This window comes from Piliocolobus tephrosceles, chromosome 4 (genome assembly GCF_002776525.5).
Source record: "Piliocolobus tephrosceles isolate RC106 chromosome 4, ASM277652v3, whole genome shotgun sequence".
Taxonomy (NCBI): Eukaryota; Metazoa; Chordata; class Mammalia; order Primates; family Cercopithecidae; genus Piliocolobus; species Piliocolobus tephrosceles.
The window spans coordinates 63,773,523-63,786,997 of NC_045437.1; the positions used below are offsets into that span (position 1 = coordinate 63,773,523).

General features: G+C 37.9%; 1 protein-coding gene across 2 annotated transcripts in view; it reads left to right on the forward strand.

Moving 5' to 3' along the window:
• SLC38A9 (solute carrier family 38 member 9) overlaps positions 1 to 13,475 on the forward strand; it is an 86,066-nt gene that overhangs the window by 40,289 nt on the left and 32,302 nt on the right. The window contains exons 5-8 of one of the 2 annotated variants that reach the window (XM_023210527.1): positions 503 to 624; positions 758 to 821; positions 1,055 to 1,148; positions 5,543 to 5,713. In XM_023210527.1, coding sequence (XP_023066295.1) covers positions 503 to 624; positions 758 to 821; positions 1,055 to 1,148; positions 5,543 to 5,713 — 451 coding nt within the window. The remainder of the gene's footprint in view (positions 1 to 502; positions 625 to 757; positions 822 to 1,054; positions 1,149 to 5,542; positions 5,714 to 13,475) is intronic. The other variant, XM_023210528.2, reaches the window with a different exon arrangement.

A 13,475-nucleotide genomic window follows, 5' to 3' on the forward strand; every position in this document is an offset into this window, starting at 1 on the left:
ATTTTTAAACTCTTGCTTTTTTAGTTAGATTTTCTATATTTGAAAAAATTTTTTAATTCACTAATCAGGGATGCATAGTACTTGTTTATGATAGTTAAAATGTGTCTAGAGGGCCAGGCATGGTGGCTCATGCCTATAATCCCAGCACTTTGGGAGGCTGAGGCGGGTGGGTCACGAGGTCAGGAGATCGAGACCATCCTGGCTAACACTGTGAAACCCCATCTCTACAAAAAAATACAAAAAATTAGCCGGGCATGGTGGCAGGCGCCTGTAGTCCCAGCTACTCGGGAGGCCAAGGCAGGAGAATGGCGTGAACCTGGGAGGCGGCACTTGCAGTGAGCCAAGATCACATCACTGCACTCCAGCCTGGGTGACAGAGCAAGACTCCATTCAAAAAAACAAAAAAAAAAAAGGTGTCTAGAGTGAGGTGATCTGATGTGTAGAAAATATCCCATTTTGCATTTCCTGGTTCTGATATTTCTCTATGTTTCCTTTTTACCAGATTGCCCCAGACCATGTAGTTCCAGGTCCAGAAGAGTGCTATGTGTATAGCCCATTGGGCTCTGCTTATAAACTTCAAAGTTACACTGAAGGATACGGTAAAAACACCAGTTTAGTAACCATGTGAGTGAAATGGCTTTTTGGATCATGACTTAAACTGTATATGAATGAAAATTACTGGTTATTTTTTGTCTCAATTAAAATATTTCAAGAGTCAAACTCCATTTTTTTTACTGCTATTACTCTGTGTTTTCAGTTTTATGATTTGGAATACCATGATGGGAACATCTATACTAAGCATTCCTTGGGGCATAAAACAGGTAATACTAATTTTTCAGCACACTTTTTGCCTAAATGATTTTCTCTTTATTGCAAGCTTTATAACAGAGGTTTTAATGAATCTACATAAAATTCATGAAAGAAAATAGATGGTTATATTTAGTTTTTCATGAGTTGTCAAGTTTTTACCATGATTGTTTAGGGTAAAATAATTGCATATGAATTTATGCTTACATGATGATATATGCTGTTTTATACTTTTATTTTTAAACAGGCTGGATTTACTACTGGAATGTGTGTCATCATACTGATGGGCCTTTTAACACTTTATTGCTGCTACCGAGTAGTGAAATCACGGACTATGATATGTAAGAATTTGACACAGTGACAATAGATTATGGGTATTAATAAGCCTTTCCCTTTGAGGCAGGTCACTAGTGTGTATATGCCACATGTGTGTCAACTGTGTACTTTGTACTTAAAGATTTACTTCTGTAATTCATTGCTTTCAGCTAAATTGAATTTGTTAATAATATATTAGTGGCTGCCTTTGAAATTCAGAGAAGCTGGGAGTTACTTGCAGAGAGCATTCACTGTGGTGCTAGATTCTTCATAAGAATCATTTAAAAACTCATATTTATAAAATAATGTCTTTGCCAGAGCTAAATTGAGAATTCTATGCTTCCTGTCAGTTAATGGTGACTTGTTTTTACCTATTCATACCAAAAGATCTAAATGTTAGAATCTCCTAAATATGAAAATGTAAGCAACTCTCTAGTAATGAATATTTGAAGTTGTGTGAACACCTTACCTCTACTCTTATCTACATATTCTGGATCAGGGAAATATATTTTTTAGGTTGTTTTAAAGTAGTCTAGGACCTAAACAAACATGCATTATTTCATTAAATCTTAGCAAGTATGAATCAACAGATCAGACTTTGCCTCCAGTTTTTTTCTGTGCCTACTAAGCAGCTTTCTTCTTTATGTTAACCAGATCTAGTGTTAGTCACTGGGCGAGTATTTGTTTAAAAGTCTTGAGAAGCCAGACCTGGTAGTGTGTGCCTGTAGTCCCAGCAACTCAGCAGGCATAGGTGGGAAGATCACTTTAGTCCAGGAGTTTGAGACCAGCCTTGGCACTGTAGCAATACTCCATCTTAAAAGAAAAAAAAAAAAAAAAGAATAAAAAAGTCTTGAGGGAAGATTCATTCTGGTTTCTAAATGGTAAAAGGAGATAATTTTAGCCTCTGGTTTCTAAGGCAAATTATGGCTAAACTTGGAAGACTTCTTTAAACATATACAGTAAGTTCATATCTTACCTAATTCAGCATCTAATTTAAAATGGGAACAGAGCCCCCACAGAGTTCTCTCTATAACTTTTTTCTTTTCTTTTCTTTCTTTTCTTTTTTTTTCTTTTTGAGACAGGGTCTCACTCTGTCACCCAGGCTAGAATGCAGCAGCGCTGTCACAGCTCACTGCTGCCCGGACCTCCCGGGCACAGGTGATTCTCCCACCTCAGCCTCCTGGGTAGCTGGGACTACAGGTGCATGCCATCATGCCTGGTTAAATTTTTGTGTTTTTCATAGAGACAGGGTTTCACCATCTTGCTCAGGTTGGTCTCGAACTACTGGGTTCAAGTGATTTGCTCACCTCAGCCTCCCAAAATGCTGGGATTATTGGCTGTATAATGGTTAACTCCCATGTTATTAAATTATTCCACACCATTTAAAAAGAAGAGAGGCTGAGGCCCAAGAATTGCTTGAACCCAGGAAGTGGAGGTTGCAGTGAGCCAAGATTGTGCCACTGTACTTTAGCCTGGGTGATGGAGTGAGACTCTGTCTCAAAATAAAATAAAATAAAATAAAATAAAAATCTTCCACCAATTCAGTTTACAAAGTCCACACACCCATAACACAAAGCCTGACATGACCAAAAATAAAGAAAATAATATATAGATGTAAAATTTATTTGTAAAACATTATCATATAGAATCCAACAGCATATCAAAAGAATATCCTGTGTCTAAGATAAGGTTTATTCCAGTAATGCAAGGATGTTTCATTATTAAGAAATCCAACATAATTCACTACATTAACAAATTAAAGGAAAATTGATAATTGCATCAATAGATATCAAAAAGGTACTTAATAGAATTCAGCACCTGTTTCTGATTAAAACTCTAAGTGAAAAGCACTACTTAAAAATAACAAAGTCTATTTATTCCCAGACAAGTACCAGCACCATTCTAAAATTATAAAATGCTAAAGCAGTTTTCATTAAAGTCAAGAAAACAGAAATGTTCAAAATTAATCAGTTTTTTTGGAGATATTGTCAAATGCAGCAAAAAAAAAAAAAAAAAAAAAACCCTAAATATAAAAACTAGAAAAGACTTAGAATTATATTATCAGTCAAAAGATAATTTTATTAGAAATGCTAAGAGTCACTCACCTCACTGCAACCTCCTCCTCCCAGGTTCAAGCAATTTTCATGCCTCAGCCTCCCGAGTAGCTGGGACTACTGGCGCCCACCACCATGCCTGGCTAATTTTTGTATTTTTTTTCTTTTTCTTTCTTTTTTTTTTTTTTTTTTTTGAGATGCAGTCTCACTCTGTCACCCAGGCTGGAGTGCAGTGGCAGGATCTGCAAGCTACGGCTCACTGCAAGCTACGCCTCCCGGGTTCACGCCATTCTCCTGCCTAAGCCTCCCAAGTAGCTGGGACTACAGGTGCCTGCCACCAGGCCTGACTAATTTTTTGTATTTTTAGTAGAGATGGGGTTTCACCATGGTCTCGATCTCCTGACCTCATGATCCACCCGCCTCGGCCTCCCAAAGTGCTGGGATTACAGGCGTGAGCCACCACGCCCAGCAATTTTTGTATTTTTTGTAGAGATGGTGTTTCGCCATGTTGGCCAGGCTGGTCTCGAACTTCTGACCTCAAGTTGATCCACCTGCCTCGGCCTCCCAAAGTGCTGGGATTACAGGCATGAGCCACCGCACCCAGCCAAAACAGTTATTCTTTATAGTGATATTGTCCTCACATTCTTTATCTAGATGTGAATTATCATATTCTAATGTCCCCAACTTTTCAGGTTTATCACTGCTTTCTGCCATGTACTAGCTGCCATATTTTGCTTCAAAGATGGCAGAACTTCAGTTTTTCTTTATTCATCAAACATAACAATTATTTCAAAGTAGTTCAAAGCATGATATCATAGAGGAAAGAAGACTGTACAATTATCCTTTGATGACAATTAAAATACTCTTTCATAGGTTATGCTTATCTATATTCTTTCTTGAACATTGAAATGTAAAACACAAAGTTTATATTGTTAATATAATAACCCTATCATGGAAAAGCAAATGGTTTTAGTTTTTTGTTTTCTTATGTAAATTTATATCCTAAATGATAGGAATCTCTAAATACATGCTTTTTAAAGTTAATCATATTGTATTTTAGTTGTCTTCTACTTTATTACCTATTTTTTAGTACATGTTATGTTTCTACAATCACCATTTGTGTCTCTTAATGATTGTATACAGTTGCGCATGGCAGCACTATTGTATTTGCTTAATCATTGCCCTATGTCGTATGTTAAAGTCATTGCTTGTTTTTGCTATTCTCAAGAATACTCTAAAAACATTTTATATATACTTTCTGTATTCTTTTAAATTACTTTCTTTTTGGTGCAGTGGTGGGATCATGGTTCATTGCAGCCTCAACCTCCTGGTCTCAAGGGATCCTCCCACCTCAGCCTCCTGAGTAGCTGGGACTACAGGTGCATGCCACCACACCTAGCTAATTTTTGTGTTTTTGTAAATATGAGATTTTGCCATGTTGCTCAGGCTGGTTTCCAACTCCTAGGCTCAAGCAATCTGTCCACCTCAGCCTCCCAAAGTGCTGGGATTACAGACCTGAGCCACCAGGCCCAGCCCTCTTTGTCTTTTTCATTGTAAGTTGTTTCTTCAGTTGCTAGAAGAGGATAACCTTTCATGTTCTATTTCTACATTATGTTTTTTAACTTTTTTGTTATTTAATTTCTTTCTTTTCTTTTCTTTCATTTTTTTTTTTTTTTTTTTGAAATGGAGTCTCGCTCTGTCATCTAGGCTGGAACGCAGTGGCATAATCTCAGCTCATTGCAACCTCTGCTTCCCAGGTTCAAACGATTCTCACGCCTCAGCCTCCAGAGTAGCTGGGACTACAGGCGTGCCACTATGCCCAGCTAATTTTTTTGTATTTTTTGGTAGATATGGGGTTTCACCATGTTGACCAGGCTGATCTCAAACTCCTGACCTCAAGTGATCTACCCACCTCGGCCTCCGAATGTTCTGGAATTATAGACATGAGCCATCACCCCCAGTCTGTTTGACTCAGTTTTCTGAAATTTATATTGGCATGTGGTAGAAAGTGTGACTCAAGAAACTTTCCCAAATGTTGTTGTTCAAATATGCCAAATATTACATAATATTTTCTGGCTCTTACTGATGCATTTGTCTAACCTTAGTTTATCACTTGCTTTTATTAATTATAAAATGTTATGATACTGTAATCTGTTTCTCAGGTTTCCTGTACTATTTTATATACATTTCTTTTTTTATTTTTCTATAATGTTTTAATTTTATTATCTCATAATATATTCTAATGTCTAGCGATAGAATACCCATAATATTTCGCTAAATATTTTGAGTTTATTTGGGGAACACAGATTATGAATATGGAATATATGTTCAACATTTAGTTTTATTCTTTCTCTTACTTTATCTAGCTTCGTTGGATACCACTACCTGGGAATATCCAGATGTCTGCAGACATTATTTCGGCTCCTTTGGGCAGTGGTCGAGTCTCCTTTTCTCCTTGGTGTCTCTCATTGGAGCAATGATAGTTTATTGGGTGCTTATGTCAAATTTTCTTTTTAATACTGGAAAGTTTATTTTTAGTAAGTATCTATATCATATGCTTTTAACACAGTACTTTCAAGTACAATTACTACTGTAATGTTAGTTCTAGCCTTAAATGCTAGGACTTGGGATAAATAAAATAAGAAGTAACATATACAATTTTGGAAAATATATTTTATTCAGTTTGCTTTCTGTGGTTGTGATCTCAAATATAGTGTACGCTTATTTCCAAACATTAATCTTTGAATGAATAATATTCCTCCAAAATCTTTAGTTAATATAAAATCTGTCTATAATCCAGCAGATCTTTTAAGTTTGTTTCACTAAAGAATTTGATATGTAGACTCTAGGGGAAACAAATTTCAGCCACTTATTTTCAACATATTAGGATATAAGATGAGGAAGTCGAAGAATAATGGAATTTATGTGCTAAATATGTTATTAATATTTATGTATCACAGAATTATAATTTACCCAAATCAGCTACTTAAATTCTGAAGAGAGTCTTAGAAATCAGTCCAAATTTTTTTTTAGGTTGGATAGAGGAAGTTCATTTTTTTACTTAATGAAATTTTTTTTTCCTTTTTTTGAGAGAGGGCCTTGCTATGGTTGCCCTGGCTGGTCTCAAACTCCTGGGCTCAAGTGATCCCCCCACCTCAGCCTCCTGGTTATAGACTCATGGCACTGTACTGAACTGGAAGTTTATTGTGTAAGATAGCAAACCTTTTTCCGTATAAAGGTTTTACTAAAGTTTTCACTAAACCTAAAGTTGAATGTATGTTTAGCAGCTTTAAATAAAACATATATTTAAAATCTGGATTTATGTGAAAACCAAATTTCAAAATAAGTCCTAACATAATCACAGCAGCTAATTTCCCTAAGAGCCTTTGAATGAGGGAGATAAATTCTATTTTATTTTAAACTTTAAAGAATAAAATTAACTTTATAATTTTTATTGCCAAGCATTTTTATTGTTTTTTTGGGTTTTTTTGAGACGGAGTCTTGCTCTGTCACCCAAGCTGGAGTGCTGTGACACATTCTTGGATCACTGCAACCTCCACCTTCCAGGTTCAAGTGATTCTCCTGCTTTGGCCTTCTGAGTAGCTGGGATTATAAGCGCCCATGATAACACTCAGCTAATTTTTGTATTTTTAGAGATGGGGTTTCACCATGTTGGCCAGGCTGGTCTCAAACTCCTGACCTCAAGTGATCCTCCCACCTCGGCCTCCAAAAGTGCTGGGATTACAGGCATAAGCCACCACATCTGACCTCAAGCATCTTTATTGTTTTTAAATAACTATGAAATATTTCAAACTACAAAAAAATGCAAAAGCTAATATAAATACCAGTATACTGACTAATGAGTTTTCGTGTCTCATTTGTCTTATTTTTATTAGATCTCTCTCTTTTTTTTTTTTTTTTTTGGTAGAGACAGAGTGTCAGTATGTTGCCCAGGCTAGTTTCTACCTCCTGGCCTCAAGCGATTCTCCCATCTCAGCTTGCTAAGTGGCTTGAATTATAGGCACAAGCCGGGCATGGTGGCTCACGCCTGTAATCACAGCACTTTGGGAGGACGAGGCGGGTGGATCACCTGAACTCAGGAATTCGAGACCAGCCCGGCTAACATGGTGAAACCCCATCTCTACTAAAAATACAAAAATTAGCTTGGTGTGGTGGCGCATGCCTGTGATCCCAGCTACTTGGGAGCCTGAGTCACAAGAATCTCTTGAACCTGGGAGGCAGAGGTTGCAGTGACTGAGATTGCGCCACTGCACTCCAGCCTGGGCAACAGAGCAAGACTCCATCTCAAAAAATAAAATAAATAAAATTATAGACACAAGCCACTGTGCTTAGTTAGTTCTGTATTCCTATAAAAAGAAAATATTATGGATAGTATGGAAGCCCCACGTGCACTCCTTCTCCATCTCATTTTCCTTCTCTTAATTTGGTGTTTATCAATCCCATGCACTTTTTGGACTTTTACTGCATGAATATAAGAGCAACATATACTATTTGGGGGTTTTTTGTTTTGTTTTTTGGGGGTTTTTTGTTTTGTTTTTTTGAGATGGAGTCTCACTCTGTCGCCAGGCTGGAGTGCAGTGGTGAGATCTCAGCTCACTGCAATCTCCACCTCCCAGGTTCAAGCGGTTCTCCTGCCTCAGCCTCCCGAGTAGCAGAGATCACAGGTGTGCACCACCACACCCAGCTAATTTTTGTATTTTTACTAGAGACAAGGTTTCACCATGTTGGCCAGGATGGTCTCGATCTCCTGACCTCATGATCCGCCCACCTCAGCCTCCCAAAGTGCTGGGATTACAGGTGTGAGCCGTGGCGCCTGGTGGCTTGTTTTTAATCTATGCAAACGCTTTTGCAACTTGCTTGCTGTCTTTCATCATCTCTATTAGTACACGAAGTTCATTCTAATTGTTTATAGCATTTAGTAATATGAATATACAACTTTTTTATCTGTTCTCGTTGATAAACATTTAATTTGTTTTCACTTATTGTGCAAGGCTTTATTAAACATCCTTATTTCTGTCTCCTTGTATACATGGCGGGGAGTTTCTCCAAGCTATGGACCTTATAGACACATTTCTGGAACTTAAGATATTCACATTTTCAACCTTACTTGAAATTGCAGAATTGTTCTTTATCATGCTTGTACCACTTACACTCCTGCCAACAGTTTATGAAAATTCCCCTTGTTCCACATCCTCACTCACACTCAGTATTATCAGACTTAAATTTTGCCATCAGGATGTGGTTTTAATTTGCATTTCTCCTCATAAGGAGTGGCATTAATCATCTTTTCTTAATTATATTGACCATTAAATAGCTTATTCATATCCTTTGCCCATTTTTCTATCGGGTTATTGGTCCTTTTCTTACCTATAGGAACTCTGTAAAGTTTTGAATACTAACCTTTTATCCATTATTGCGTTGCAAATATCTTCTAATTAGTGACTTGTCTTCTCTTTTTATATGGTAGCTCTATGTTATTCAAAAGTTTTTTATTTTAAAGTTACTGTAGCCGGGCGCGGTGGCTCAAGCCTGTAATCCCAGCACTTTGGGAGGCCGAGATGGGCGGATCACGAGGTCAGGAGATCGAGACCATCCTGGCTAACACGGTGAAACCCCGTCTCTACTAAAAAAAAATACAAAAAACTAGCCGAGCGTGGTGACGGGTGCCTGTAGTCCCAGCTACTCGGGAGTCTGAGGCAGGAGAATAGCGTGAACCTGGGAGGCGGAGCTTGCAGTGAGCTGAGATCCGGCCACTGCACTCCAGCCTGGGCGATAGAGTGAGACTCTGTCTCAAAAAAATAAAATAAAAATAAAAAAAATAAAATTACTGTTTTTCTCCATTATGATTCACAACTCTTCCATATACATTTTAGAATCAACTTATCAAGTTCCACAAAATTCCAATCAGAATTTGATTGGAATTACATTGATTTTATCAGTTGGTACACAGTACAGTAATTGATATCATTGCATATTGAGTTAGAATTTGATTGACATTGCATTGGATTTATTGATGTGGAGAGAATTTATATCATTTAGATACTGAGTCTTCCTATTCATGACTTTGGCATGGCATAGTTCTTCGTTTATTTAGGTTTTTAAATTTTTTTTTGATGAAGATCTTACATACCATTTTTTGGTGGACTTTTTCCTCGGGATCTTAACATTTTTTCTGTAACTATAGTTTTAATATACAAATATGCAGTATAAAAACTGCGTATTTTTTATAATAAAATATAAAAAATCTCAAACACATACAAAAAAACAGAATAGTATAATTTCTCCTTACCTAGTTTAAACGGTTATCAACATTCTGTCATTTTAAAATCATCTATAGTAGTGTTTTTCAACCATTTTTTCATTATCGTCCCTTCAAGGAGCCTTGTAGATATTTTTTTCTGATCACCCCTCCCATGAAATTTTAATACCAAAGATATACTGTAAATCTCTTTATGAACTGTATACATATATATGCGTTATCTGTAAGAAGAGTTTCTTTCACCCCCTAAGAATGAATTTTGTCCCTTTTGAGACTAACATCACATCCATTAAGAAGACATAAACCGGCCGGGCGCGGTGGCTCAAGCCTGTAATCCCAGCACTTTGGGAGGCCGAGACGGGCGGATCACGAGGTCAGGAGATCGAGACCATCCTGGCTAACACGGTGAAACCCCGTCTCTACTAAAAATACAAAAAACTAGCCGGGCGAGGTGGCGGGCGCCTGTAGTCCCAGCTACTCGGGAGGCTGAGGCAGGAGAATGGCGTAAACCCGGGAGGCGGAGCTTGCAGTGAGCTGAGATCTGGCCACTGCACTCCAGCTCGGGCGACAGAGCAAGACTCCGTCTCAAAAAAAAAAAAAAAAAAAAAAAAGAAGACATAAACCATGCTACTCCCACTCCCCACCTAGTTCAACTATTAGTATATATATAGTGCTTCTTTTAGATAGAATTTACTCATTGAAATAAACAAGTCTTAATTATACATACATACATCTATACAACCCACACCTCCTTCAACAAAGAGAACATTTCCATCTTCCCAGAAAGTAATGTATTTTTGATTATACAGTCAAATTATTTGTTGCTATTATAAAAGAACCTAATTACATTTTGAATGTTTTTTTTTTTTGGGATAGGGTCTCACTCTTTCACCCAGCCTCTGGGGTGCAGTGGTGTGATCACAACTCACTGTAGCCTTGACCTCTCCAGGCTCAGGTGATCATCTCACCTCAGCCTCCCGATCTAGCTGGGACTACAGGCAAATACCACCACCATTCCTGTAATTTTTGTATTTTTTTGTAGAGACAGGTTTCGTCATGTTGCCCAGGCTGGTCTTGAGCTCCTGAGTTCAAGTAGTCTGCCCGCCTTGGCCTCCCAAAGTGCTGGGATTACAGTCATGAGCCACCGTACCCTGCCCCTTGAATGTTTATCTTGAATCTAGCAAACTTACTGAACTCTTACTGATTCGAAAAATTTTGTAGCTGGGCATGGTGGCTCACGCCTGTAATCCCAGCACTTTGGGAGGCCGAGGTGGGTGGTTCACGAGGTCAGGAAATCGAGACCATCCTGGCCAACACGGTGAAACCCTGTCTCTACTAAAAATACAAAAAAATTAGCCGGGCGTGATGGCTGGTGCCTGTAGTCCCAGCTACTCGGGAGGCTGAGGCAGGAGAATGGCACGAACCTGGTGGGGCGGAGCTTGCAGTGAGCGGAAATCATGCCACTGCACTCCAGCCTGAGTGACAGAGTGAGACTCCATCTCAAAAAAAAAAAATAGAAATAAAAAATAAAAATTTTGTGGATGCACTTTGTATTTCCTATTTAAATAATCATATCATCTGTGAATTTAAAAAGCTTTCTGGCTGGGCTTAGTGGCTCACGCCTATAATCTCAGCACTTTGGGAGGCCAAGGCAGGCAGATCACCTGAGGTCAGGAGTTAGAGATCAGCCTGGCCAGCACAGCGAAACCCCGTCTCTACTAAAAGTACAAAAATTACCCAGGCGTAGCAGTGGGCCCCTGTAATCCCTGCTACTCAGGAGGCTGAGGCAGGAGAATCGCTTGAACCTGGGAGGTGGAGGTTGCAGTGAGCCATGATCGTGCCACTGCACTCCAGCCTGGGCAACAAGAGCGAGACTCCATCTCAAATAAAAATAAAATAAAATAAACCTTTCCAGTTATTTTTTAATAGTTCATATATGTATACATACATTTATATTTATAGACATATGTAATTATATATACGTACACAGACACATACATATAAACGTGTGTGTATATGTATATATTGATGGTTTTTTTTTTAAGTGTGAAGTTGCATTGAAGCAGTGCCTGCAGATATTCTTATATTGTTCATAAGGAAATCTTTCTAATGTTTCACATTATGTTTGTTGTGGGATATCAGTTGTACCCTTTAATAATTTAAAGACACTCCCATCTGTTGTCTTATTAAGCATTTTTATTAAAGTGGTTGAATTTTATCAAGTACTTATTCTACATCTCTTGAGATAAAATATACTAAGAGACAATCAAGAGATTATCTTAATTAAATTTTCTCCTTTATCAATATGATGAATTAAATGAATACAGTTTATAAAATTTAAACCATCCTTGTATTGTGGGGTAAACTTAGTCATGACATATATTTTTCAAATGCCTTACTGGATTGAGTTTGCTTTTTTGGAGGGGTAGGAGCTAACATTTGTTTAGACCTTTTGTGTCTTTTCCTAACAAATATTGGCCTGTGGTTTTTCTTTTTCATGCTGTCCATGAGCCTTGGTGTGTTAGTTTCCCAAGGGTGCAGTAACAAATTACCATTAATACGCTTACAACAACAGGGATTTCTTCTTTCATAACTATGGATACTAGAGATGTGAAATCAAAGGGTGAACAGGGCCCTGGTCCCTCCTAAGGCTCTAGGGAAGAATCCTTCCTTGCCTCTTCCTAACCTTTGTTGGTTGCTGGTGGTCTCTGGCATTCCTTGGCAAGTAGGTACATCACTCCAGTTTCTCCCTCCGTCTTCACATGGCCCTCTTCCTTCTGTGTGTCTGTGTCCAAATTTCCCTCTTCCTATAAATTGGGCTGGGTACGGTGGCTCATGCCTGTAATCTCAGCACTCTGGGAGGCCGAGGCATGTGGATCACCTGAGGTCAGGAGTTCGAGACCTGCCTGGCCAACATGGTGAAACTCTGTCTCTACTAAAAATATAAAAATTAGCTGGGTGTGGTGGCAGGTGCCTGTAATTTCAGCTACTCGGGAGGCTGAGGCAGGAAAATTTCTTGAACCCAGGAGGTGGAGGTTGCAGTCATGCGACTGCACCCCAGCCTGGGTGACAGCAAGATTCTGTCTCAAAAAGATAAAAATAAAATAAAATAAAAGACATCAGTCATTGGCTTTAGGGCCCACCCTAATCTATTATGACCTCATCTTAATTTGATTATATCTACAAAGACTCTATTTTTAAAAAGCTCACATTCTGAGGTTTCTAGTGGACATAAAATTGGGGTAAGAGGAATGCTATTTAACCCAGTACACTTTGTGTCAAGATTTTACTAGCCTTATTGTAAGTCTTTGGCATCAAGAAATTACACAAAGATTCATAAATTCCAGTCTTAAATCATAAACAACCCTTGGAGATATTACAAAACCCAGAGTACTACACTGTTTTTTTTTTTTAGTTCTATCTTGAGAAACATACAGTGAATATGAATAATTCAACTATTTAACTTAGTTTTATGACCTTAAAAACTAACCCAGCACCTTTTACTATCTTTTTCAAGTTTCACAACAAATACTTTTATTAATGCTTACTCAGGTTATAGAAGGTTAATATCAAACAGAATAATGTAAATCCCCTGAGGCAAGTAAACACATTATCTGCCTGTTCTCTTCTTCACTGTAGAATGATGAATGCTCAGCCATCTGCATGTGCTTTATTCTTTGTTACTTCCTTTAGTCTAATTCAGTGGTTCTTTATGTGCATAACAATTCCTATATGGCCTTAGATCTATAAAAGTATGTATTGTACTTTGTAAAAAAAAAAACTTTAATTGATTTTCCAGGTAAGGTTAGCTGTGTATGAGTGTTGGTTTCCCCTTTTTGCACACTTTAGAACTGTACTGTATGTGAGATGTAACTTTAGTGTGAGTATAAAAGAAAACTTACATACATATCTTTATTCCGGGGCTTTAAACGATCATTAATTCAGTGTTGTGGATAGATTTTTCTGAAATCTTCAATTATGTAAAGATTTTCCACAGTGGAACTATGAAGCCATTAACA